We start from the raw sequence: 24816 nt of genomic DNA on the forward strand, positions 1-24816 counted from the left end.
TCCCTAAGACTGCACCTTTGTTTCCACAATTGACACAGCCCTGGCACACAGCTAAGTCCCTTGTAAAAGGTACCCCTGATACCAAGGGCCCTGTGGCTAGGGAAGGTCCCTAAAGGGCTGCAGCATGTAATATGCCACCCTAGGTGACACCTCACTTAGTACATGCACACTACCTTGCAGCTTGTGTGTACTAGTGGAGAGAAAAGACAAAATCGACATGGCCCTCCCTTCAGAGTGCCATGCCCACAAACCACTGCCCGTGGCATAGGTAAGTTACCCCTCTAGCATGCCTTACAGCCCTAAGGTAGGGTCCACTATACCACAAGTGAGGGCATAGCCTCCTGAGCACTATGCTCCTACAGTGCCTAAGTCAATTCTTAGACATTGTAAGTGCATGGTAGCCATACTGAGTATATGGTCTGGGAGTTTGTCATTACGAACTCCACAGCACCATAACGGCTACACTGAATACTGGGAAGTTTGGTATCAAACTTCTCAGCACAATAAACCCACACTGATGCTAGTGTGGGATTTATTGAAAAATGCACACACAGGGCATCTTAGAGATGCCCCCTGTATGTTAACCCAACTACTAGTGTAGGCCTGACCGGTCTATGCCAGCCCGCCACTTCCAGACGAGTTTCTGACCACATGGGGTGTGTGCCTTTGTGCACTCTGTGGTCGGAAACAAAGCCTGTACTCAGTGGAGGTGCTTCACACCTCCCCCTGCAGGAACCGTAACACCTGGCGGTGAGCCTCAAAGGCTCAGGCCTGGTGTTACAGTGCCCCAGGGCACTACAGCCAGTGGAGATGCCCGCCCCCCGGACGAGCCCTCACTTTGTGGCTGCACGTCCAGAGGGATAATGAGAAAAACAAGGAGGAGTCACCCCCTCAGCCAGGACCACCCATAAGGTGTACAGAGCTGAAGTGACCCCCTCCTTGAGAAATCCTCCATCTTGCTTTGGAGGATTAGGACCAATAGGGATAAGGATGTGCCCCCCTCCCCAGAGGGTGTGGGCACAAGTAGGGTGTTGCCAACATCAGGGACAGTAGCCATTGGCTGCTGCCCCCTGACCCTAACACACCCCTAAATTTAGTATTTAGGGGCGACCCTGAGCCCAGCTCTTAAGATTCCTGATGACCTCAAGAAAGAAGAAGGACTGCTGAGCTGAAAGCCCCACAGAAGAGAAGGAGACAACAACTGACTTGTTCCCAGACCTACCAGCCTGTCTCCTGCTTCGAAAAGCTGCAAAAGAAGAAGCAACGTGTTCTGCAGGACCAGCGAACCCTGAAAAGCCTCCAGGGGACTGCCTGCCTTACAGAGGACCAAGAAACTCCCGTGGTCAGCGGACCTGTCCAACAAGAAGACAAAGAAACCATCTTTAAAGGGACTCTCACCTCACTCCAGAAGCGTGAGTCCAAACAACTCTGCCTCCGACACCCCTAGCCCGTGTCCAGAGGAACCAACCAGCCAGAGTGTGCCCCCAGGTGATTCCGACCAAGTGTCCACCCTGGGCTGACCTTTCCACCCCTCCACGACAACGCCTGCAGAGGGAATCCCGAGGATCCCCCTGACCGTGTCTGCCTGGTTTGAAGATATCCGACACCTGGAGAAGCACTGCACCCGCAGCCCCCAGACTCGAGAGAAACCGACCACCTGTGCAGAAGTGACCACCAGGCTGCCCTCCTCCCTGCCCAGTCGGTGGCTTGCCTGAGAAGTCCCCCCCCGTGCCTTGCCTGCAGCACCTAAGTGACCCCTGGGTCCGGCCATTGAGTTCCACTGGGAACCCGATGCCCTGTTTGCACTCTGCACCCGGCTGCCCCAGTGCTGCTGAGGGTGTGAGTTTGGTGCCTACTTGGGGCCCCTCCAGTGCTCCTCTAAACCCCCCCTGGTCTGCCCTCCAACAACCCGGGTACTTACCTGCAAGCAAACCCTGTGTTGCTGGTGCTTGGTGTTTGGGGTTATCTTGAACCCCCAATGGTGGGCTACCTACCCGTAAGTTTACTTACCTCAAAAACTGTACTTTACTTACCTCCCCCAGGAACTGTTTAAAATAGATAGCTTTTTGCCATTGACTCCATTCAAAGTTTTAAGTATTACCATGCAAAGTACCTTTCATTTAATGTACTTACACGCTAAATGAATCTTGAGATTCTAGAAATAAATTAAGAAAGAATATTTTTCTATATAAAAACCTATTGGCCTGGAGTTAAGTCATTGAGGGCCAGATGTAGCAAACTATTGCGAGTCGCAAATGGCCCGAATCGTAATTTGCGACCACGCAAAATCGGAAACGGGATGCAAAAATCCCATTTCCAACTCGCAAAATGCGACGCGAGCCATTGCCGACTCGCAAAAATAGCGACCCCATTTTGCGACCTGCAAATAGGAAGTCGCAATTTGCGAGTCGCAAACCAAATGCAATAGCCACTCGCAAATTGCGACTAGTCGCAAAAAGCCCATTTTGCACTTCCAATTTACCACTAACTCGGAGCAGGTGGTAACCAGAACCAAAGTATAAAAGGAGACCCAGAAGGCACCTGGGTTACTCAAGATGGCGGAGATATATGTGATAGCAATGAGGAGGAGAGCCCACGCCGCACAGCAGATGGGGAGGAGGAGCCAGAGACAGGAGAAGATATACAGAACCAGACAGACACTTTTCCAACAAACTGAGGAGGAGATTTATGATAAATACAGACTTAGCAGTGCAGCAATACTAGATTTAATAGAGTTACTCAATCCGCAGCTTCAACGCCAGACTGTGCGCGGCTGCGCCATCCCTACACATGTGCAAGTGCTATGCTCACTGCACCTCTTGGCCTCGGGTTGCTATCAGGGGGTCATTGCCGTGGCGGGTGGGGTATCCCAAAGTGCACTCTCACGGTTCTTCAGAGCATTCCTAGATGCCTTACTCGCACACATGTCCAGATACATATACCTACCCAGGAATGAGGCAGAAATCAACAGCACCAAGTTGGAATTCTATAGGATTGCCAACTTCCCCCATGTCATAGGGTGTGTAGACGGGACACATACAAATATGCCCTCCTGCATATCTGGAATATCTGTTCCGCAACAGGAAGTGTACCGACTCACTGAACATCCAGGTGGTATGTGACGCACATTGTCTCATCACTGACATGGTTGACAAATTTCCAGGGAGCACACATGACTCCTACATTTTCAGGCACAGTGGGATACACCAACGCCTAGAACGTGGGGAGTTTGGAGACGGATACCTCCTAGGTATAGCTGAATACACCTTGAAGACATACACACAGGTCAATGTGGAACCCATCTATGCCCAGCTAACATTGTAAATTTTGTGCCAAACAGGTGACAGTGCATATGCGCTACGACCATGGATACTTACCCCGTACTTAACACCCAGCAATGAGACAGAGAGGCGATACAACAATGCCCATAGGAGGACCCGAAATATCATAGAGAGGACCTTTGGACTGCTGAAGGCAAAATTCAGATGCCTCCACAGAAGTGGAGGTGCCCTCCAGTATACCCCAATAACAGCTTTCAAGATCGTTGGCGCATGCGCTATCCTGCACAACATTGCCACCAGAAGTGGGTTACCTCTCACCCCAGAAGACCCAGATTCGGAGGATGACGAGCAAGAGCTACCACATCGCCATCATGGGGATAGAAGCATTGCAAATCAAGGCAGACTGAGACGGGACAACATTGCAAACCAATACTTTGGAAGGTACGTGCTAACTGTCACCACACTCACTAATGTCACACACAAAGAGTCCAGGTGTGAAGTGGAACAAACAAGGAATTTAATAATGTGCACCAAAAAACTATATACACAAACTACAGTTCAGGGGCGGTAATAGTCCACCTGGCATGAGGACACATTAACCTCATGTGCCTCTACTCCAGGACAGTGCGGAGCTCACACTCTACGCCGGCCTCGCCCAGCATGGCTGGTCCCTGGTGGGTCAGCAGTGCCCTGCCTTGCGCTACCACTGCGCAACACCCTGGTGTCACTGGCAGAGACACTGCTAACAGTGGAGCCCTCCTCGCTGTCCTGCGGCGTGTCTGCCGCACCCCTAGCCACCTGTTGTGCCTCCATGAGATCTACGGCGTGGCTGAGACGGCCCAGTCCACGTGCCACATCACTGGCAAAGTGGCCCATGTCTACCTGGAGGCTGACCGTGCGCCGTGACAGGCCAGTGGTGTTCACTGCCAGCCTGACGATGGAGGCAGGCATGCGGTCCAACCGGTGCATTAGCTGCCTGACACGGCGCCTTGCACCCTCTCTCTCAGTGATGAGTTCTGCCACCAGTTGTCTCATTGAGTGCAAGGTCGCCTACATGGGTATTAAGTTGTTGCAGCTCTGTGTGTACCAGTTGCAGCCCACTGTTCTGGTTCTGTTCCATGCGCCGCATGGCCCCTGATATTTTCCTTATCTCCCGTGTCTGCAGGCACTGACCACGCAGGAGTGCAGCCTCGGTGGCCGACATGGAGGCGTCCCCTGACTAAGCCTGCGGCACTGGATGGACATTTAGACGTCGCCTGCGACGCAGTGGAGGCTCCGTGTCCTCTATACCGGCACTGTGGCTGGGACCGGGGGCTGGCTCACTGACCAGTATGGCAACTGGTGCATCATGAGGGGACTGTGTTTGGGTGGTGCAGGTCCCTGTGGTGGCTGGTCCTGAGTCCTCTGCAGGCTGGTGGCTGACCTGTGGCCCCTGGACGCTTTGGCTGGAGCTGGTGTCGTGTGGGAGACCTGTGGGACATAGGGAACACACTGTCAGTATCTACCATCTGTTATCTGCTTCCTAATAAACTGTTGCCTATCAACTGCCCACTTGACTGTGTTGCCCATAATGCACCATGCAGGTGGTTGCTACTCTGAAATGGAGCTATTTTGGTTGTGCATGCTGCTGTGTACAAGGTGGGTGGGGGTATGGCATATATGGGTGTACATGCATGTCTCATGGTACTCACCGGTTGATGGTCCTGGCTCTGAAGTGTCCAGCTCTCCCATCCCGCACACTGCCTCTGGCTCCAAGGTCTCCTCCACTCTTTCCTCCAGGGGTGTGGGTGGTGGTATAGTGGATAGTCCCCCTCCAGTGCCCCTCATCTCCCGGAGCCGCTCTGCCACCCTCTCCTTGGTCCGGGAGCGTAGGTCATACCACTGTTTCTTCAACTCTTCTATACTCCGGTGGCTGACACCCATGGAGTTCACCTTGTCCTGTATTTCGGTCCAGATTCTTTTCTTCTCCACCTCTGGCACACTGAGGGCTGCCCTCCCAAAAAGTTGTTAATGGTGCTGGCAGCATTCCTCAGTCAGCACCTCCAGCTCTTTTTCTGCAAATTTCAATTTGCGCTTTCTAGGTGTCTCTGCCATGGTAGCTGCTGTTCCTCCTGTTTGCAGTTCAGCAGTTTAAAATGGGTGTGGTCCTCCCTCCTCCCAGGTGTATTTGTAAACTTCCTGGCTGTGATGTCATCATCAGGAGCCAGGAAGTGTTTTCCAGAGTGTTCTGCTGCACCTGCATTCAATTTGCAGCACAGTCGCAATTTGTGACACCCACTCGCAATTTGCGTGTTCGTTTTTAGCGCGGTCGCAAAAAGCGACCTCGCAATCTGCGGTGCGACTTCATTTGCGAGTCGCAAATTGAAGTTGCTTTTTCTTCTTGGATACCATTTAGTGAGTCGGAAATTGCGAGTCGCAACGACTTGCAATTTTCGACTCGCTAATTTTATCCTATCTACATCTGGCCCTGAGTGTCTGTTTTCACTTATTGCTTGTGTATGTACAACAAATACTTAACACTACCCTCTGATAAGCCTAACTGCTCGACCACACTACCCCAAATAGAGCATTAGTATTATCTATTATTGCCTCTGTTAAGCCTCTTGGGGAACCCCCTGGACTCTGTGCACAACTATGGGCCTGATTCTAATGTTGGCGGGCGGCGGGAGCCGCCCGCCAAGCTACCGCCGCTGAATGACCGCACCGCGGTCAAAAGACCGCGGCGGCCATTTAGACATTTCCTCTGGGCCGGCTGGCGCTCTCCAAAAGAGCGCCCGCCGGCCCAGAGGAAATGCCCCTGCAATGAGGACGCCGGCTCAGAATTGAGCCGGCGGAGTTGCAGGGGTGCGACGGGTGCAGTTTGCACCCGTCGCGTATTTCAGTGTCTGCTTAGCAGACACTGAAATACTTTGCGGGGCCCTCTTACGGGGCCCCGCGGCACCCCCTACCGCCATCCTGTTCCTGGCGGGCGAACCGCCAGGAACAGGATGGCGGTAGGGGGTGTCAGAATCCCCCATGGCGGCGCGGCAAGCTGCGCCGCCATGGGGGATTCAAAGGGCAGCGGTAAACCGGCGGGAGACCGCCGGTTTGCCTCTTCTGACCGCGGCCGAAGCGCCGCGGTCAGAATGCCCTGCGGGGCACCGCCGGCCTGTCGGCGGTGCTCCCGCCGACCCTGGCCCCGGCGGTCTTAGACCGCCGGGGTACGAATGACCCCCTATATCTCATTTTGATATAGTATATACAGAGCCAACTTCCTACACAATGTTTTATTTCACCAAAGCAAAAAAGCAAAGAAGTCCTATGAAGGCAGACTAACATGACTAGAAGGCACAGACATCTGCTTCTGATTTGTGATTATGAGAAGCGTGGATTTATCGTTCTCCAAAATGTTCTCTCAGTGCATATTTTGCCGTGAAAAAACGGCTGAAACATATGCATGGAAACAGGACTGAAAGGGCGACACGTGATAGGATTCACAAACCTCCGATACTGTATGATTTGCCTATTTCCGATTTCCTCATCTTGAGATGGTGCGCTAGGACTGACCTGGGCAAATGCTGCACTCTTTGGTTTCACTATTTTCCTGAGCATTACTACATCACTAAAATATTGAGGCACCCATAATGGGGTCCTTCGTGGTAAAGCTCATCGTATGTAAGAATGTGACCGAGGGACTTTTGGCACATCAAAAAGAGTATGGGAGACTAGTGTATAAGAAATGGATGTCTCTAAAGGATACATGTAGGGAGTAAGACAAGTAGGCACATGGAAGAGGGAAACGCTGTCTTTCAGAAGCATTAAAGACAGCCACTGAACATGTGAATGAGAAGGAAGAGAATATCTCGCACACTGAAGTTGTTGAAGGCGATCAGACAGTAAACATGTGGGAAGGCTTTATTACACATGTGATGTGCAGTTTGAGCAACATCAATGGAGGCACTGGGGATAATAGTTGACGAGACAAGAAGGAGAGGTCACACATCACGAAGGAGGGAGAAGAGGTCATCAAACATAAGCAGGGAAAGATATTTGTGCAGGTGGTAGGGAGAAGGACAGTTGAAACAAGAGGGTCAGAACAAATTCAATTATTGTGTGGTCTAACAGTTATTTAAGACCATTTAGCAAAGAAAAGGTCAAAAGGGGATTTTCAGATATCACAACCCTGTATTTGAGATGCTTCAGTTTGTGTTCATGGGTATTGAACATCTAGATCTGCAGTTATTAAAACGAGACAGTGGAGGCATCTTGGTGAAGCAGTTAAAATAAGTGAAAAATCCCATAGCTGAAAATACAAAAGAATATGTATAATGAAAAAACAGCAGTGTAATGGTGTGCTTTTATGTAGATAATGGCATACATGTGAGAATGTTGCTTCTGTTTGAAAGTGAAGTAGGTAGAATGACCACCTAATAGCTTTAAACTGCTGTTGTATAAATGTATTCCCTACTACTAACACACTTCTGAAAAGTTGTATCTTTTCCTATAGGTGAATTTACTTGTACTGCCAGACAATCACAAATTGATTAGCTATTGGAACAACTAAATTAATCTTTACATGAAGATTTTGAAAAACAATGTATGTAAAGCTGCTTCTATGTGTCTTAATGAATTATGGTTGCTAAAAAAATAATCCTTATACGATTTATGAGTGATAGACTCTCTGCACTAACTGAGGTAATACATAAATAAATGACATTTACTTACTGTACATACCCTCATTAAGTTTGTCAGAAAATTCCATCCCCTGTAGAAACTTCTGTTTGCCACTGCCCCGAGTAAAACTCTTAGGAGGTTATTTAAAATTAAAACATGGGACCCTGTCTGAGGATTATGATGAGATGATGTTTATTATCATCAGTGTGGCTATGTCTCCCCCGTTGACAGCATCTATGTAGGTAGGTATGCCATCACTGTGTTTATTTATTTAGAAGTATTTATTTAGAAATAATAATTTCAACAATAAATTAATAGATTTGATTGATTAGAAGTGACAGGAGCTTTTGATCACATAATATATCAGTTGTTTGCAACTGCTTAATACAATTACTGTTGGATTTAAGCCACTTGTGCAGATGATGTGTCCAATAGAAAGAAAATATGTTTTGCGAGTATGTGGATGAAATATACTGCGTTTATTTGGGTAAAATGTACTTATAAGATTATTATTAAAAATCATGAAACTGTCCCTTTTGGAATGCACATTCGTTTTCATTGAATCAACTTTTTCGCTTACTATGAATGCTCATAAGTGAACAGTCTCCATAACATTTTCCAGTCAAAGTGGTACACATAAATCAAATTTATGCATATAGTTAATTAAGTACTGTAATAATTCCTGACCATCACTTTTATTGTTGCATGAAAAAGGGATAAAGTAGTTTCTTCACAGCACTTTATGATTTTGGGTGCTTTTATCCATTCTGGGTAAATTCAGGAAACAGTACCTTAGCATTCTCATAGGGAACAGACCAGTTGTCCTTGACCTCAGGCAAGATGGCACTTTTGTCTGTTATTCTTAAAGGTGCTCAAGAAGCCTCTGGATGAAGTTCATAGTCCAAGAGTCGCTCAGTAGCACTGAATCCCAAGAGGCACATTGACCTGAAAACATTTACTTTCCGGTATGCCAAGAAAGACTGGGCCTTGCATTTTTCACACATTTCTACCACCTGGGTGTAACAGTTCACATCCTAAGCCCAACACATCAGGGCTCCAAAGATCAATATTGGGCCTACACTCCAACAAACCATTGTCAGTATCTCTCAGGTGTGTACTTTGGCATTAATAGTCCTAACTTTGTAAGAAATACCAATCTCTTTGAAAATTATTTCTTTGAACATGTTATTTGCATCCTTGGCCCCTGCAAAACCTAGTGGATTCCATTGGCAGCACTTACGTCAGTGGGTGCCAAAGTGGTATCCTGTGACGTTAGCCAACAGTAATGATAAGGAGTGCTTGATGAGCACCTTTGAGCCAGAAACCCTTCAGTTCCCTTTTCCATGGACAGCTGTTAGGAATCTGGAATGCACTTATAAGTCAGGTCAATGTTTCTAGTGGTCAAGCAAACTTTCCACATTATATTGTCTTATTTTTCTGAGCACTGGAACAAGTAAGTATTCTTAGGAGTATAAAACTGCTTTAAGATCATGAAGGTTAGGTCTAAGATGGATTCCATGGCAGCTGTAATTGGTGACTGGCAGACATCTGAAAATGCATTACTTATCTCTGCATGACCTCAAGATGCTGAGATCTCAGGAAAAGGAATCCCATGTCTCATCGGCCATTGGTGCTGCTGAGAGTGAGGAACAGTCTTGTTTCTGCCAGCTGCCACTTGGGTGTTGAAGAAGTGAAAGTGTGGAGTTCCCTGAAAAGATCTTCTGAGTAGCACAAGAAGACACCCTCTTCTGATTGAATTGTTGTGAGAGAGCTTTTGGTGGAGTCATTTTTAGGGTCAAGCCTGCGTTGCATGCGCTAGCGCATGCGTATCGCAGCAAGACGCTTTTGTATTTAGAAAAGGGATCGGAGCCCTGTCAACTTCACGTCAGTGTTTTTTATTGGTTCATGGGCTTGCCTAATAAAATCTGCTTGCTTTCATTAGTCGAAGGCATGCATACGTCATGCCTTTTCTGGTGGCTAGCCCTCCTCGAGCGCAGCGACCAAGTACAGAAAACATGCGAGGCACGCTGTTTTCCATCGGGCTCGTGGACTTCTTTTTCTCTAATTTACGAGCGCGATCTCGCTTGGAAGAAGTCGAGCGCTTTACATAGTTAATTTCACTTTTTCGGGTTATGTACATAAATGCACTTTTGCCCGATAGGTGAAAAGTCGGGTTAGGAGTTTACAACGCGATCAGCTCTAACATGAGCAAACGCGAGACCCGTTGCATTGTAAATGCTTGTTTAAATAAGCCAGACTTTAGCCTGCGAAAAAAAATTGTTCAGGGTTGAACTTTTAAAATGTAAAAAATGTTGAAATCCTAGGACAATGCCAATCTGAGGTAAATGTTTGACACGTAGGCAGCTAATATTGCTTTATTTAGATGTAGGTGCAGTCATGTGTATCCTCCCACATGTTGTGCAAGAATAGCCAACACACGTTACTGGCATGCAAGCCCCTGGCTTTTTTAAGGCTATGAGTAAATCAATTGCCAAAGTGAGTGTGAAGACAGTAAAGGCAGCTATCATAATTGCGCCGAACCCGGCAAGTATACACCCAAAAATCATTTCAATGTAGGGAATAAAGATAATGAAGAAGAAAAAGAAATGAGTAAAAGTCAGGAAAAGACAAACATGAGAAAGAGCCCTATGGGATTGGGGGTGAATTATCGAAGGTTGGTAATAACATGTGAAATAACATAATTTCTGGTTTGCCAGAAATTAGTTTATATATGTTATAACATTGGCCCACAGTATTCAGATTTGCAAAGCATGTTTCATTTATGTCATCAATATAGTCCCAATAAATGTGGTCATTATACGGTCAATGTGCTAAGGGCCACATAATGAATCAAAAAAGTTCAAAGCCCCCAAAAAGGTGCCGTACAATAGATAACAGAAACATTTGTCATAGTTAGCCACATATTGATTTGTAGAAATGGCACATTAATAACTGACACAGTGTATTAACAAAGTACGGTTATGAAAAGTGAAAAGAAGTCCATTCCAAAACACATACAGTTGGATAGAGCGGTCCAACAGCATCCGATACAAAAGATGCAAAAGTATCTTACTGGCCGCAGACATCGATTGAAAAATCAAAAGAAAAAAATTGAAAATATATTGTCAATATGAGAGTTAAGCTCTGATTCATGCTAAATCGAATTACGAGTAAGCGAACCACCACTTGTGAAAGGAATAATGTGAACAGACCAGAGTTTGTGGGGAAATCTCTATCATCTCCAGGAAAGAAAAACTGATAGGCAAAATACCCTGCTCCTTAGACCAGATATGACATGGCTCACTGGAATGAGGTGGAGGAGATATTCCAATATCTCCCAGAGAAACATTACAAAAGGGCATATCAAGTTGCCTTTAAGACCAACTAATATCAAACACCACCATTTTCTGCACCCTCAACGCTGCTGATTCTTCAGCTGGAGGAATAAATTCTAGTGTTCTCTTAAGACATCATGCTTGGCTCCGAATCTCAACAAAACCTCTTAACCTTTCCATTTTATGGGAAACATCTTTTTGGTCCTCAAGTTGATACCCTCCGTGAAACATTCTAAAGAGATATCAAGACAGCCAATGCCATGGAAGCCATACAGACACCATCTCACAGTGGCTCCTTTTGCTTCTCTTCTAACCTTGGAGACTCCCAGACCACGTCCCTTGAAACCACCTCATACCAACAACCTCTGACCCAAAGCACCTCGCCAAGGGGATACTACTGAGGCTCATACAGTGGTGACAAGTCCAAAGGTAGTGGCAAAAACGGATTTACAAAGCCATCCGCCACAACCACAAAACCTTGACTTCCCAGTCATTCCTCGATCACATAATACCTCTTGGGGGTTGACTACAAGGGTTTTTTCCTGTCTGGCGGAATATCACCTCCGACCAATGCGTGTTGGATATTATCTAACATGGTTAGTGTCTGGAGCTCACTTCCACACCTACCAACATCCCACCTCCCAAACACAGACTTTCCCCAAAACATCAGCGGTTGCTCAAGGAATAAGTTCAAGCACTCCTCAAAAAAAGAGCTATAGAACATGTTCCACTTCACCAGCAGGGGACAAGAGTCTGTTTCTATACTTCCTTTTTCCCAAAAGAAATGGGTCCCTGAGATCAATCTTGGACCTCAGACTTCTAAACAAACATATTCTCTCATAGCGACTTTCCCATGGTCACTCTTCAAGATGTCATGCTGTTATTACAACAAGGTGACTTCATGTTTCACCCGACCTTAAGGACACCTTCTTTCACATTCCTATCCACCAGGCACATAGCCTGATATGTCAGAATAATTAAATAAATAAACGGTCAGCATTCCCAGTTCAAAGTGCTCACCTTTGTGGTCACAGCCGATCCGAAGTCTACATGTCTTTCCGTATCTAGACGACTGGCTCATCAAAAGCGCAACTCGTCAAAAGTGCTTCAACACAAGCATGTCACCATAAACCTACTCCAACAACCAGGATTTACAATCAGCGCCTTAACGTCCCTCATCCAACCCCCTCAGGTCCAGCCTTACTTAGGAGCAATTCTCAAGTCGCAACTGGGAATAGCTTACCCTAATACTGCCAGAATACAATCCTTCCACGCACTCATTCCTCACTTTCAAACAGGTAACAGTGAGGGCAGTCATGCATCTCCTTGGTATGATGGCTTCATTTATAGCCATAGGACCTCATGCTAGACTCAACATTGTGTCTGTTGCAGAAATGCTTAGCGCACCAATGGTCTCAAGCGAAGGGTCAATGGGAAGATATAGTGTTGGTTGGCTGTCAAACTTGCCATTCTCCTCAGTGGTGGAACACCAATAACTTTTTGAAAGGACAGCCTTTCCTAGACCCAGTTCCACAGAGAACCATAACAAAAGACACCACCCTCATGGGATGGGGAGCGCATTCCCAAGATCTAACTGTCAGGGCCACTGGAAACCCAGCCAGATCTCTCCACATAAGTCACCTGGCGCTGAATGTCTTCCTTCCTCACCTGATTGGCAAAGTAATCCTAATCAGGACTGACAACATGACAGCCATGGTCCCCTCAGCTTTCTCTTTTTGCCCAGACCACTTGTATATGGGCTCTCCACTACAATGTTCCCCTGTTAGAGGAGTACCTACCGGGAGTGGACAGCGACTTAGCAAATGTCCTCAGCAGGAGGTGCCAACAAATCCACGAGCGGGATCTAAGACTGCAAATCCTCCTCCAATACTTTCAGTGTTGGGGACAATCACAAATAGAACTCTTTGCCAAAGCAGAAAACGCCAAATGCCCAAACCTCACCTTAGGTACCCACACCCAGAGTCCAAGGGCAACGCACTCTGGATAAGTTGGTCTGGGATGTTTGCCTACTCTTTTTCACCTCTCCGACTGCTTTCGTTTGTGGTTCACAAACGTCGGGCAGACATTGCTCACCCTCATCCTGATCACTCCCACATGGATATTACAATCATGGTTCACCACACTCCTCGAACTCTCAGTAGTTCCCCACGAGGTACTACTGAACACGCAGGACCTTTTCACGCAGACCCATGGAGATACTTGGACCCAGATCCCTCATCCCTCATCCTTGCGATCTGGTGCCTGAAGTCCTAGAATTTGGTTCACTCCACTTGTTTAAAAAAAAAAAAAAAAAAAGAGTTGCAATGGCCTTTCTAGGAAATATACCTATAGCTGACATGTAAAGCAGCTGTGTGGTCTACACTGCATGCATGTTTATCTACAGCCACATATGCCTTGAACTGAAAATGTTACTTACCCAGTAAGCATCTGTTTGTGGCATGTAGTTCTGTAGATTCACATGGGGCCACCCTCCTCTCCGGACACCTGTGCTTGTTACAGTTAGTTTCACCATTTATCACAAACTTCTTTCGCCTGGACATCTCCTTATACTACGCTTTGCTTCATGATCCATCCTCACCAGTCATGCGGGAAAAAAAATTAACAATGGAGTTGATGGCCATGTGCATTACCAGCAAAAGAAATTGGCACACTACCTCATGACTCGAAAGATTTTCTTAGAAGAAAAACAACTTGCACACATCTGAGCCCAACACGAGGTGCCAGGATTATGCTAAGCTTGTGAATCTACAGCACTACATGTCACAAACAGATGCTTACTGGTTAAGTAACATATTCTTTTTCATTGTCGCTCAACTTGTGGAGCAGCTTCAAGGTGTTGACTAGATAAGCAGAAGCAGGAGTGGGCAAGAATGTAAACCCACTTTCCAATATTATGACACATTGATGATGAACAATTAGTTCACACTGCTAGAGTCCCATATGCAAAATAATTTCCAATTTACCTATGTAACTGGGGAGGCGTCTCATAACAATATCCTGTGCAACCCAAACACAGCTAATTAGTGTTGCACTGAGCCCGGACTCTTTACTTTGCCTTTATATTGTTTATTCAGAAAGTCTTGTAGAATGCCCAGTGCATCTCTCAGTTGAGCGGGGATGGCGTATCCCATTCTTGTGTCATTAACAGTATGAAAGATTTTGAATCCATTTTTTCAAGGTGGGTGGGTGTACCTTTATCTTAAGAAATTAACTATTTTATTCATTCTCACAAGGGTGTAACACACTTTGTGAACAAATCTAATTCAAAGCAAGTATGTGTCTGCTGACCAAGGAGACCCATACGATTTGACCGCTTGTTTTTTTATTTAGCACTCTGCCAAAATCTCTCAACCCATGACTCCTTACCTCATCCAGAGTACAGTTCTGTTTTGCCCTGCCAAGATCTGTTTCCCTATAACTCCTGACATCATCCACATTACGGTTTATATTGTCCCACATTGCTATGTAATGTTGAGAAACCGAGTGGCATTGGTCAGGAGAGTGTATAGCGTGAGCCAATAGCACAATAGCATATATTTAGAAAGACATGTTTGGGAAGATAAACAGTGCCTTAACGTAGTGGTGAAATCTAAAGTAAAGCAATATAGCCAGAGTGATCAACTCTTTTGTCCCCCCCAACACACACTTTTTTGAGCCAGTCTGAGAGAGAAACTCGCTATCTACAAATCTTCCAGCTGCTGCAGACCAACTCTTGTTTCTCTCTCCTTGATTATTAGTTCCAATATCAGTGGGACTGAGGGGTTGTCTAACAGGGGTAACACTGATTAGATTAAACTACTGAGCCGTGCCTTTTTGACACGTTTTCCTAGAGCTAGATCAGGTTCTTGCATCGTGTCTATTTGCGCTTTGTTCTTGCCTGTTTCTTTGTCAGGGCCATCTGTAGCATTGCAGTCAAGGCCAGATCTTTTTCATTTGGTAAGATGTGAAGTAGGGATGTATGATTAGAGTGTATCATGCACATAACATGTGAAGTAATGCTGTTCAAGGTCAGGAAGTGCCATGTCCCCTCTGAGATAGAAGTGTTAATATCTCCTACCGGATCCTTGGTTGCTTGCTTGCTTATAGAGTGTGACTCATCCTGGTCCTGAGTTTCATACAGACCTCTGTAAGTGAAAAATATTTATAAACAGGTACTTGGAAAGCACTACCATTTTCATTAATGCTGTTCTCCCATCTATGAAGAGCAGGAGCCCTATCCAACAATCTCGCTAGTGGTTAGTTCATTCATTGTGGGCAATCTAATGGCAAACATGATTTCCAAGAAAACCTGTAGTTCACAGTAAACTTAGAAGCTGAAGAGGATGGGCGTGTTAGCCCATGGACAAGTCATCGCGAAGTGAGTTAAGGTGAACAAAAATGGGATGTGTTTTAGGATGCAAGCGGGACTCCAAGAAGTGCAGACAATAAAGGAGCATCATACACAAAGAGCCTCAAGAGAGCGTTCTTGTTCCTACAACTATTTACTACTCTTATCATAATAAACACGACTAGTTTGATGGTGATTAGGGAATCTGTCTTCATGTGGATGGTTACCAAGCTGTTCTGCACGTCCAGAAAGAAAGATTTGACCTATGAGTCATTCTCTGACTGAGCCACTTCTCTAGTTCGACTTCTTGGTCTGAATGGCAGTTTTGCATGCTTTGGCTGCATTTCTCATTTTCTGCTTGTTGACATCCTCGGTGAGTTTGAGTGCTTTGGTCGGAGGCATCAGCAAAGTGCTCGTAAAAAATCTCCAATCAGCCATGTTTCCAGGTGAGCAGACCCAGCATAGCTTTTTCTACTACTGTGTCATTGACAATGGCCACAGAATGGCTACTGCATGACTGCCCTGTTTATATTCTGAAATTGGTAGTTTGAGATTTGTGGTCACTCGGGTTTGCTCAGCAGTTAAAATGAGTGAATTGCTTGTAAAACCTTTATTACTTCCAGCAGGCCCTGTGACACAGGGTGCTCAGTTATTATCCCTCACCTCAGCTGTATATAGTGTAGGTCTGGTGCCCGTGGAGGACCTGGAGTACCCCCCTGACCCAAGACATTCCTTTGTTTGCTTATCCACATCCTTAGACCAGTGTGCATCAACTACAGTCACCGTATGATTTACAATGGTGGTTTCATGATATGTTATATTCACAGTTGTAGTTGCTTTGCCCAGCGCAAACCTAAACTTATTACAGTATGTGTATTTTCTTATTTCCATCTAGGAAGAAATGATGAGGAAAGACTATGATTCTGTAAAACAGAATACTAGTTATCAAGACATGGCCTTAAAGAAATCCTCACAGAACATTAAGCGTACAAAGGATAATCTTGCAAGGGGTAACAGGTCCTTACCTAGGACCATAGAAGACGCTAAGAAACCTTTACCTGCTAACTCAGTGAGGGCTTTTCCAAAGCAATCAGAAGACATTTCTACAAGGGCAAATGTGAAAAGTCAGTTGCAGAAAAAAGATGTAAAGCCTAAGGTGAGAAGTTTAATCATTAATTAATCATTGTACATATTATCTATTTGTGTTTTTAAACCGGTTTATGGTGGAATGTTTTACATAGCACATGGCACAGAATGCCTCTCTTTGGGTGACAGCATTACAAAAAAAACACTTTTGTTTTCTTATCTTTTAGTCCATGTTGAACACCCTTAAACTCCTTGCTCCCTTATTTGCATGCATGGGTTTTATTTTCTCTTCTCATATACTCAAGGACAAGTGAAAAGTTGATACAACCCTTGAAGTGAGTACATTGTCGCTGCTGAAGAAAACTGCACAGAGCACGCATGGCTAGATAATGGCGTGTTAGAGGTATTTGTAAATGTAACCTCTTCCAGTGCACTGAGCTGTATGTGGCATTTCCTTCAACTGAGATAAATTGCAGAAGAGTGTGAGTTGCAAAAAATGCTTTACTGTGTCACTTGTTAATTGTATTAAATAACAACAAGTATCATGCCCTTTATTGCCTTGGCGGCTATTTTCTGAAGCAATGAATTCCCCCTTTAAATCAGTAGATGGTATCAGAGTCAGACTGGTTTATAGGGCAATCAGGCAGTGCCCAATGGGCTAGTCTGACAGAAGAGTGCCTGGGCCTATTTTAGCAGTTGTGGTCCAATTGTATGACCAGGTGAGCCGGTTTTACTGTGGATTTTCCGGATAGTAACCCTTTTTTAAAGCTATCTGCTTTGCTAATGGGGGGGGCACTTTTATTTTGGCAACTGGACTTATTTTCCATCCCAGTGCGACCATGGATATTATGCTGCTACACTGTGAAATAATGTTTGTAACAATGCCAAATAAGGAAGTTCCACCAGTTCACCCTCCCCCCCCGAGAAAATAAAGCAGTGGATTAATATAAAACATGTAACCGTGTAGAGGCACACTGAAAGGCAGGTTGTGTCGTGATGTAAGATAGCATGTGGGGGACTTAGAATGTTGGGACTGATGTCATATTAGAATAGGGATAAAAGGGTTGGACATGAAATGTTGGGGAGGAGAGCAGAGTATGTGTAGCGATGAGCTGTACTCTCTGTTCACCCCTGAGGTTGTTTTCTTCTGCAATAAAGGCTGTTTCCTGGCAGTACTGTACCAGCATTTCTTACAGGTAGGGCTAGAGAAGAGCCTGGCCTGAGCCGGATATGTGGCTGCCTTTGGCCATGCCTCTAGTTAAACACAACACCTGCCTTCTTTGGCACATTCATCCTAGGCTGCAAAAATTACCTGAACACAGAAGCTCTTATTTGGTTCTCTTCCTACCTTCTCAAAACTGTAGTCAGCTGGTAAACATTGGTTACAACTTAGCATCGATATCCAGAATGAATTGTGGGATCCCAGTGGATCATTTCTGGCTCTTTTACAATGCGACTTCCAATTGATTTGCTATCCAGTATGTTAGGAATTTGCTGTAGCCAGTGACACACACAGCTACTTAAAAGAGAACATGCTTCAAGGACATCCTCACACTGAAGTCATGCATCTTCCAAATACTGCCTTTGATATCACTCAGCTTCCTCATAATTAAACTTTCAATGGGCAGAGTATATACTCATCACCCTTAAGAATAAAAACAAACTAGATAAAGCCCTTCGAAATTCGCTCACTTTTGAACATTTTCTCCCAAATCTCTTACCATTTGTGAAGTACTCGAGTTGGACTATTTATAATTCTCTAAAGTTAATACACCACATCAATCGATTGGCACAATCTTCACATTTCTTTCTCCTCCCTTGTGAAAAATAATTTCATTTCCCTTCCTCGGATCGACTGAGAATTGCAGCCCTTGCACTGATCATCTCCCGTCCATAGTATGTCATTGTGGGTCATAGAGGTCCCTCAGTCCTCCCTTTCTCATTTAAGGCAGCATTCAACTCAGAGAATCAGCTGATTTCTTCAAAGTGGAAAATCAGTTCCTTTTCAGTAGTTCTAAGGGAACTTTGTAGTTTGAGATTTGGGGTCACTCAGGTTTGCTCAGCATTTAAAATGAGTGAATTGCTTGTAAGACCTTTATTACTTCCAGCAGCAAAATCTATGTGCAAATTGTGATGTCTTTCACTTAGTGGATAGATGAAGTATGGGGCATCTCTCAATGTAGCACAGCAGCCCAAACCGAGGAATTAAAACAAATAAATATTAATATAGTGTATAAACCCCCCAAGGCACACAATACTCCTGAAGCCTGCAACCGTTACTCAAATAGATAAGTCTTTAGTGCTCTCCTGAACAGGAAGAGCTTTTGAGTCTGTTAGAGATAATCTGTAAGAGAGCTCCACAGAGAGCTCACAATGGTTAGTAACACCTCCTCTCAGTAACTCCTCAAGAGGACAGTGTGGGAGCAGGCTGTGACCAGGCCCTCCCTGCCAATGCCCACACTGGCAGGCCCTTAGTGAGTTCCTCTGACCCAGGGTGCTCAGTTATTATCTTGCACCTTAGTTGTATATAGTGTAGGGTGGGTGCCAGTAGAGGGCCTGGAGCCCCACTTGCCACAAGAGATTATTTTCTTTGTTTCTCCACATCCTCAGGCCAGTGTGGATCAACTGCATTCACAATATGATTGACAATGGTGGTTTCATGGCTGAAGACAGGGCCAGAAAGGGTAGACCAGTGCCCAAACCAGTTTTCCCCTTAGGCTTGTTGCCCTGGTAGCCATACCTCTGTGGTGGACTACCAAGCTTCTCACAGTCAAGGAAAAGTTCAGACATCTTCGAGGTGGCTAGAATGGTGCACCTCGGGATTGCCACATGCCACACTTTGCTGGAAATTTGTCACATAGAAGGAGGGGACCTGGTAACCCATTGCCTAGTGACCGTGTGGGTCTCTCAGGCCACTTTCCTGAGATAAATATGGTACCCCTGGCTCATTGAACTGGAACAAGGGCAGAATAAGGACTGCCTTGCTGCCTTTGAACTCACACAAAGAGAAGTTGTAACGTCTGCTGGACTGACTGCACCTGCTGCACCTTGGGCTAACTATGTTGGAACTGTGCCTGTGGCTCCTGGTGTGGTGAAAGGTCACACCCCAGCCCCAGATCAACCCAGTGACTCCAAGGATCAATTGACTGTACCCAAGGAACCAGCTCCAGGGCAGGGACAAAAGAACTGAAGAAACCCAAAATGGCAAGTTTGTAGCCAATGCAGAAGATCCGTAGCTACCAGCCACTGGGCACCCCAAGAGACCGATCCTTGATGGCCAAAAGTTGCACTGAGTCAGCCAGACCCAGAGTGCTGTTAGAGTCCAGATTTGTCACGCAAGTAGGACACCATTCTCCAGCAAAGGGTTTCGCTCCAAACGCTGTGTCCAGAGACCAGAGCCCAGCAGCAGCTGTCCATCTACTAGCTCATAGAGGACTATATGGAACCCCAACCTCTGTGGCCAGAGTTGCCTCACGTCACCTGTGGAGTGAGGAATCACCACAAAGGCACCCCCGTAAACCTCACAGCAACCAGAGCATCCTTGAGCATCTTTCCATCCTGCTTCCCCAGCATAAGGACCACTCCATTATTGTCTATTGTGGTAGTTTCCTAGAGGCTGGAACTGGACTGGAAAAAAGCTCTGGAGGCCAGGTTACTGTTCAAAGCGTCCTTGCGGGCCCCATAAACCTCCTGCCTGTTAAATTTGGTCGCCCAAACCGGCCGGAGTAGCTGAAGTAACATTTACAAACTTTTGAAAAGTTTCCAAACTTTTTATTGACCAATGCTTGTTTGCAGTTGGATTATAAAGTGATAATATCTTTACAAATCTGTATCTCGGGAACCCTTCTGTGAATTTTGCTCATCAAAGTATCTAAATATTCATTTAAAAAATCGTCTATTTTTATAAATTATTGTCCTGGTTTTTCGTGTTGTGATTTTTTTTTATTTTGTTGTTTGGCACTGTCAAACACTTCCCACTAATTTCCTCTGTGCAAGTCTTGCTGTTCAAAAACCATAGTTACCCAGGGTTGAGCTTAAGGTTGTTCAAGTGAGCCTGACTGGACCCAAGACAGTTTTTGCGAGTGTATTCCACGTTAAGCCCCCACAGCCTTACCATATCATACATATAATACACCCACATCTTCACAAATTCCCTGACTGTAGTTCCCAAATGATTTCAGGTTTATTCTACTAACAGCATTACTATTGCTCTACTAGTTAAAAAAAATGCAAAGTAAATGACACCTTGCTTCTGTATAAACTGTATTTTGTCCTTCAATGAGCTGGTGACAGGTGCCCATTCTGCTGAAGTGCAATATCTATTTCTCAAATCCTTTGAATTTTCCAACAGATCTATTAATAAATGGAAATCCAAGTCCGATTTAGCCACATGCCCTAGGGTCAATACTTCCTTCACCACACTAAAATTAAACATTTTGTTTCTGAATTATAAACTTAAAAAGTACATTTTCAGCAATTAACTGAATATGAAAATGTTAATTTCATTGTGTAGATCTACTAGTCTGTGGGTGGGCCCTCAGACATGAAGTTACTGGCCATGTACACTTTTATGCTTCCGTTTTGGAACAGACAGTTGGTTTGCTGTAGAATTGCAAGGCCCTTGAAGGGTCATGTCAGATGATCTTCTGGGCAAGGTAAGTACAGGGGTCATTCAGAAGGGCTGTGAAGGAGATAGTAATCTCTGAAATATCTTGCAAATAATGAATTTGATTCCATCTAGAAGTGTTGGTCACAGCTTGTTTTGCAAGTGTATGACTTTAAGAGTTTTTCATTATGTACAGGCATCTAGAATAGCAGGCGAAGTAGATAATCCCACTGAAGAACATCTCACACAGTTGTATGGGAAACCAATTTACCAGAGCCACCGCAGTACTCTTAAGAAAGGACCATACCTCAGATTCACATCTCCATCGCCTAAATCCAAACCTCAACGACCAAAAGTGGTAGAGTGCGTCAGAGGTAAGTGATTATTGAAAAGCAATAAAAACATAACCACTACAATCTATGTAGTATTTCAGATCCATTAATACCAGTTTACTCACAATGTAGGCTTTAAATACTTAGACTATCAAATTGTTCTTGTTCTGTGTTTTGTTATAACCATGGACAATACATCATGGAGATATTTTTGTTGAGTCTTTAACGTTTATATATTGACCCATGAAGAATGATTTTAGGATCTTGTTTGCGATCAAAAAACATGAGTATGATATTATAAAGTAAGTATGAGTTACAATGTATGCCCTTAATCACCAACTTAATATGCTTCCTGCATAATCTGTTCAGAACTTGTTGTTTCCGGTTCACCCTCTCCACCCCTGCCCATTCATTAGTGCCATTGGCTTTACAGAAATTATAAGGTCATGCCATCAAAGCCATTTATATTGTATGTAATAAAAAACATTCCTTGCAAAGGGAATCAGTCCTGCCCCCGATCTATTTAGCACAATAATGCTTTCTCAAAACTCTCAATGACGTTTTTGTTTTCTAGCTATTCACTAAAACGGTCCAAATCTATTGCATGCTTTGAAGCAGTTGTCTCTAAGTGGAAAAGCACATTACCAATTACCAAGAAGTGACACTTATATTTTTGTAATTACTCAGTCAACTTGATCAATTAAGTTCAAAATGACATACAAATCTAATAACTAAATGCGACACATGCTGGCATATAAAGTAATGGAAACAAGGAATTAGCCAGTTTAAAGTCGCATTGTGGTTGGCCTGTATCACATTTGAAAAACACTGAAGCCCTCGCTTAGGCCTTTGAACTGGTTTGAGTACTGAAGAGTGACCCCTTTGTGCCATATGATGAATGAGACATATACTTCTAAGACTCATGAGCATAAATTCGCAGTGAATCATATAACAACACAAACAATTGAAATTAAATTGATAATTATTTTCTTGTTTTCAAAAATGTATTAAAAAGAAAACATAATTTGTAGGGAAAAAGATTATTGTGACCACCACCGTGTAACAGTGTTCACTAAATAATTTCAGGAGTTGATCATACAAAATCATCTCAAAAGCAACGTCATAGGTGCTGAAAATAAACAGATTGTATTTTAAATATATACTTTTAATTGTTTATGTATTTCAGTGAAACCAGTCGTTTTCTTATGGTTGAAGGGAGAAAAGGTTAATTGTTTTAGTAGAAGAATCCCTTGCTGCTACAATAATTGTGGAAGTATTGAGACTGCTTGTTTTTTTTATTTTAGTTTCCTTTGTTTTGTTTGTTTTTCGAGCCCACTTAAGGTTTAGGGGTTTCATCAGGACTAAGCAGGGCCTAGGTGTTGATTGTATTTTAAAACTAATGGTTGGTAACTTAAACGTTCTGTTGGGAACTAGTCTCCAATGAGTATTATGAAGTTATATTTCTGTTCACAAGAACCGTGGAATGCTGTACTTTGTTTAGGATCTCTCCTACAGAGGTCAACCTCATGTTTGCAGTGAAATGCAAAGCGGCATGCACTATTTTTCTGGTCTATGTTCTCTTGGTACCACATCAGGAGAACTTTTGTGGCCTTTTACTGCATGGGTTCTGCAAATTCCATGCTATGAATGTGGACACTAGAGCAAAAAGTGAATTTGTCCATTTTTCTGCACCTAGTTGTTACTAATTTTCATTGTACTTCATGAGTTTGAGGGATGGCAAACTGGGCATACCTTGGAGGCCAGGAGATAAGAGTTAAGAGCGGAAGCATGAGGGGACTTGGAAATAGCTTCTAATTCTCAGGGTTCTGCACTATTCTGGGATGATGTTAATCGGCCATTTTTCTCAGGGTATGAAAGCCTTAGGTGGACACACTTATCCCTGTTCAGGTTTGGGTGGATCCCTATAATAGTATTTTTAATCAAAGCCTTCAGGAATTTATTTTAGAGAATGATGAGGCAGCTTTTGTTAGCTTGAAGTTGATTTCCAAACTTAGTGATTCCACCTAGGTTAAGGAAGTAATAGTCACCCTTAACCAGAGCCCCACTCGGAAGCCCCTTAGACCTTTTTAAAGACTACACAGCACTGTGGGCACCAATTTTAGTCAATGTTTTTGCTGCTTTTATTAAAGGGGCTCCTATTTTATCTTGGAGGGAAGTGGTGATTGTTCCCATTTTTAAGAAAGGGGGCAGACACTCACCCTGCTGCTACTGTCCAGTTTCCCTTTTATATAGCTCTTTCAAATGTCTGGGTAGAATTGTAGCCACTATGCTTCAGGGTTGGCGGGGAGGAAAATCAGGCTCTTTCCAAAATACAGCTCGAATTTCTCCCCAGGGTGGGCACAGTCGAATAATACCTGAACCTTCAGCTGATCACAGGCAATTATGTTAAGGCAAGGAGAGGTTCCATTCACTTCGTTTATGGACCTCTCCTCTTCCTTTGACTTTGTCAGCAGATCCAAGTTGTGGGGCATTATGGCTATGATGGGTACAGATCAGGCTGTAATTAGTTTCATGCAGAGGATGCACTGGAATTGTCTGATTAGGGTGAGGTATGGTTCTGAGGACGAACTCTCCCCTGCTATAAAATCTTTGCAGGGGCTTAGACAGGGCAGTGTGCTGGCCCCCTTATTACTTTTAATCTGTATCAATGATTTAGAGAGGTATTTGAGCAAAGCAGGGAAGGATATGCCCATGGTGAAGTCCAGCACCCTCCTGGTTCTCTTTACGCCGATGATGTGATGTTAATCTCTAAAACCGCTAATAGGTTACAACACGTTTTAGATGCTTTTTATGGTTTAATGGCTGGGCTTGATGTTAAAACCAATCAAAGCAAATCTTTTGGTATGTGAGTTGGCCAAAAAAACACTACCACCAGATCATTTTTTGGGGAGGGTCTGAAACTTGCAGTATGAAAACCTTTTACTTCATTAGTATCCGCATGATTTAAAATGTGAGTTGGCATACAACAGCAGGGCAACACAATGCCAAAGAGTTGCAGAGTCGGTTATCCCTTTTGCGTGCCGACTAGGGCATAAGCCGGTGCATGAAATGATCAGTATATACAACAGTAAGTGTACTGCTGTAGCAACCTACGGTGCAGGAGTTTGGGGGTACTTGGTGCGGGTCCTTTGCAGAGGGTTGAGAATAAATGTTT

At 44.5% G+C, this 24816-nt stretch overlaps 1 protein-coding gene across 3 annotated transcripts in view; it reads left to right on the plus strand.

The window, feature by feature from the left end:
• KIAA0586 (KIAA0586 ortholog) overlaps nucleotides 1-24816 on the plus strand; it is a 587996-nt gene that overhangs the window by 185949 nt on the left and 377231 nt on the right. For all 3 annotated transcript variants that reach the window (XM_069207463.1, XM_069207462.1, XM_069207464.1), the window contains exons 13-14: nucleotides 16513-16773; nucleotides 21506-21683. In XM_069207463.1, the coding sequence (XP_069063564.1) occupies nucleotides 16513-16773; nucleotides 21506-21683 (439 nt within the window). The remainder of the gene's footprint in view (nucleotides 1-16512; nucleotides 16774-21505; nucleotides 21684-24816) is intronic.

Source organism: Pleurodeles waltl, chromosome 9 (assembly GCF_031143425.1).
Source record: "Pleurodeles waltl isolate 20211129_DDA chromosome 9, aPleWal1.hap1.20221129, whole genome shotgun sequence".
Classification (NCBI taxonomy): domain Eukaryota; kingdom Metazoa; phylum Chordata; class Amphibia; order Caudata; family Salamandridae; genus Pleurodeles; species Pleurodeles waltl.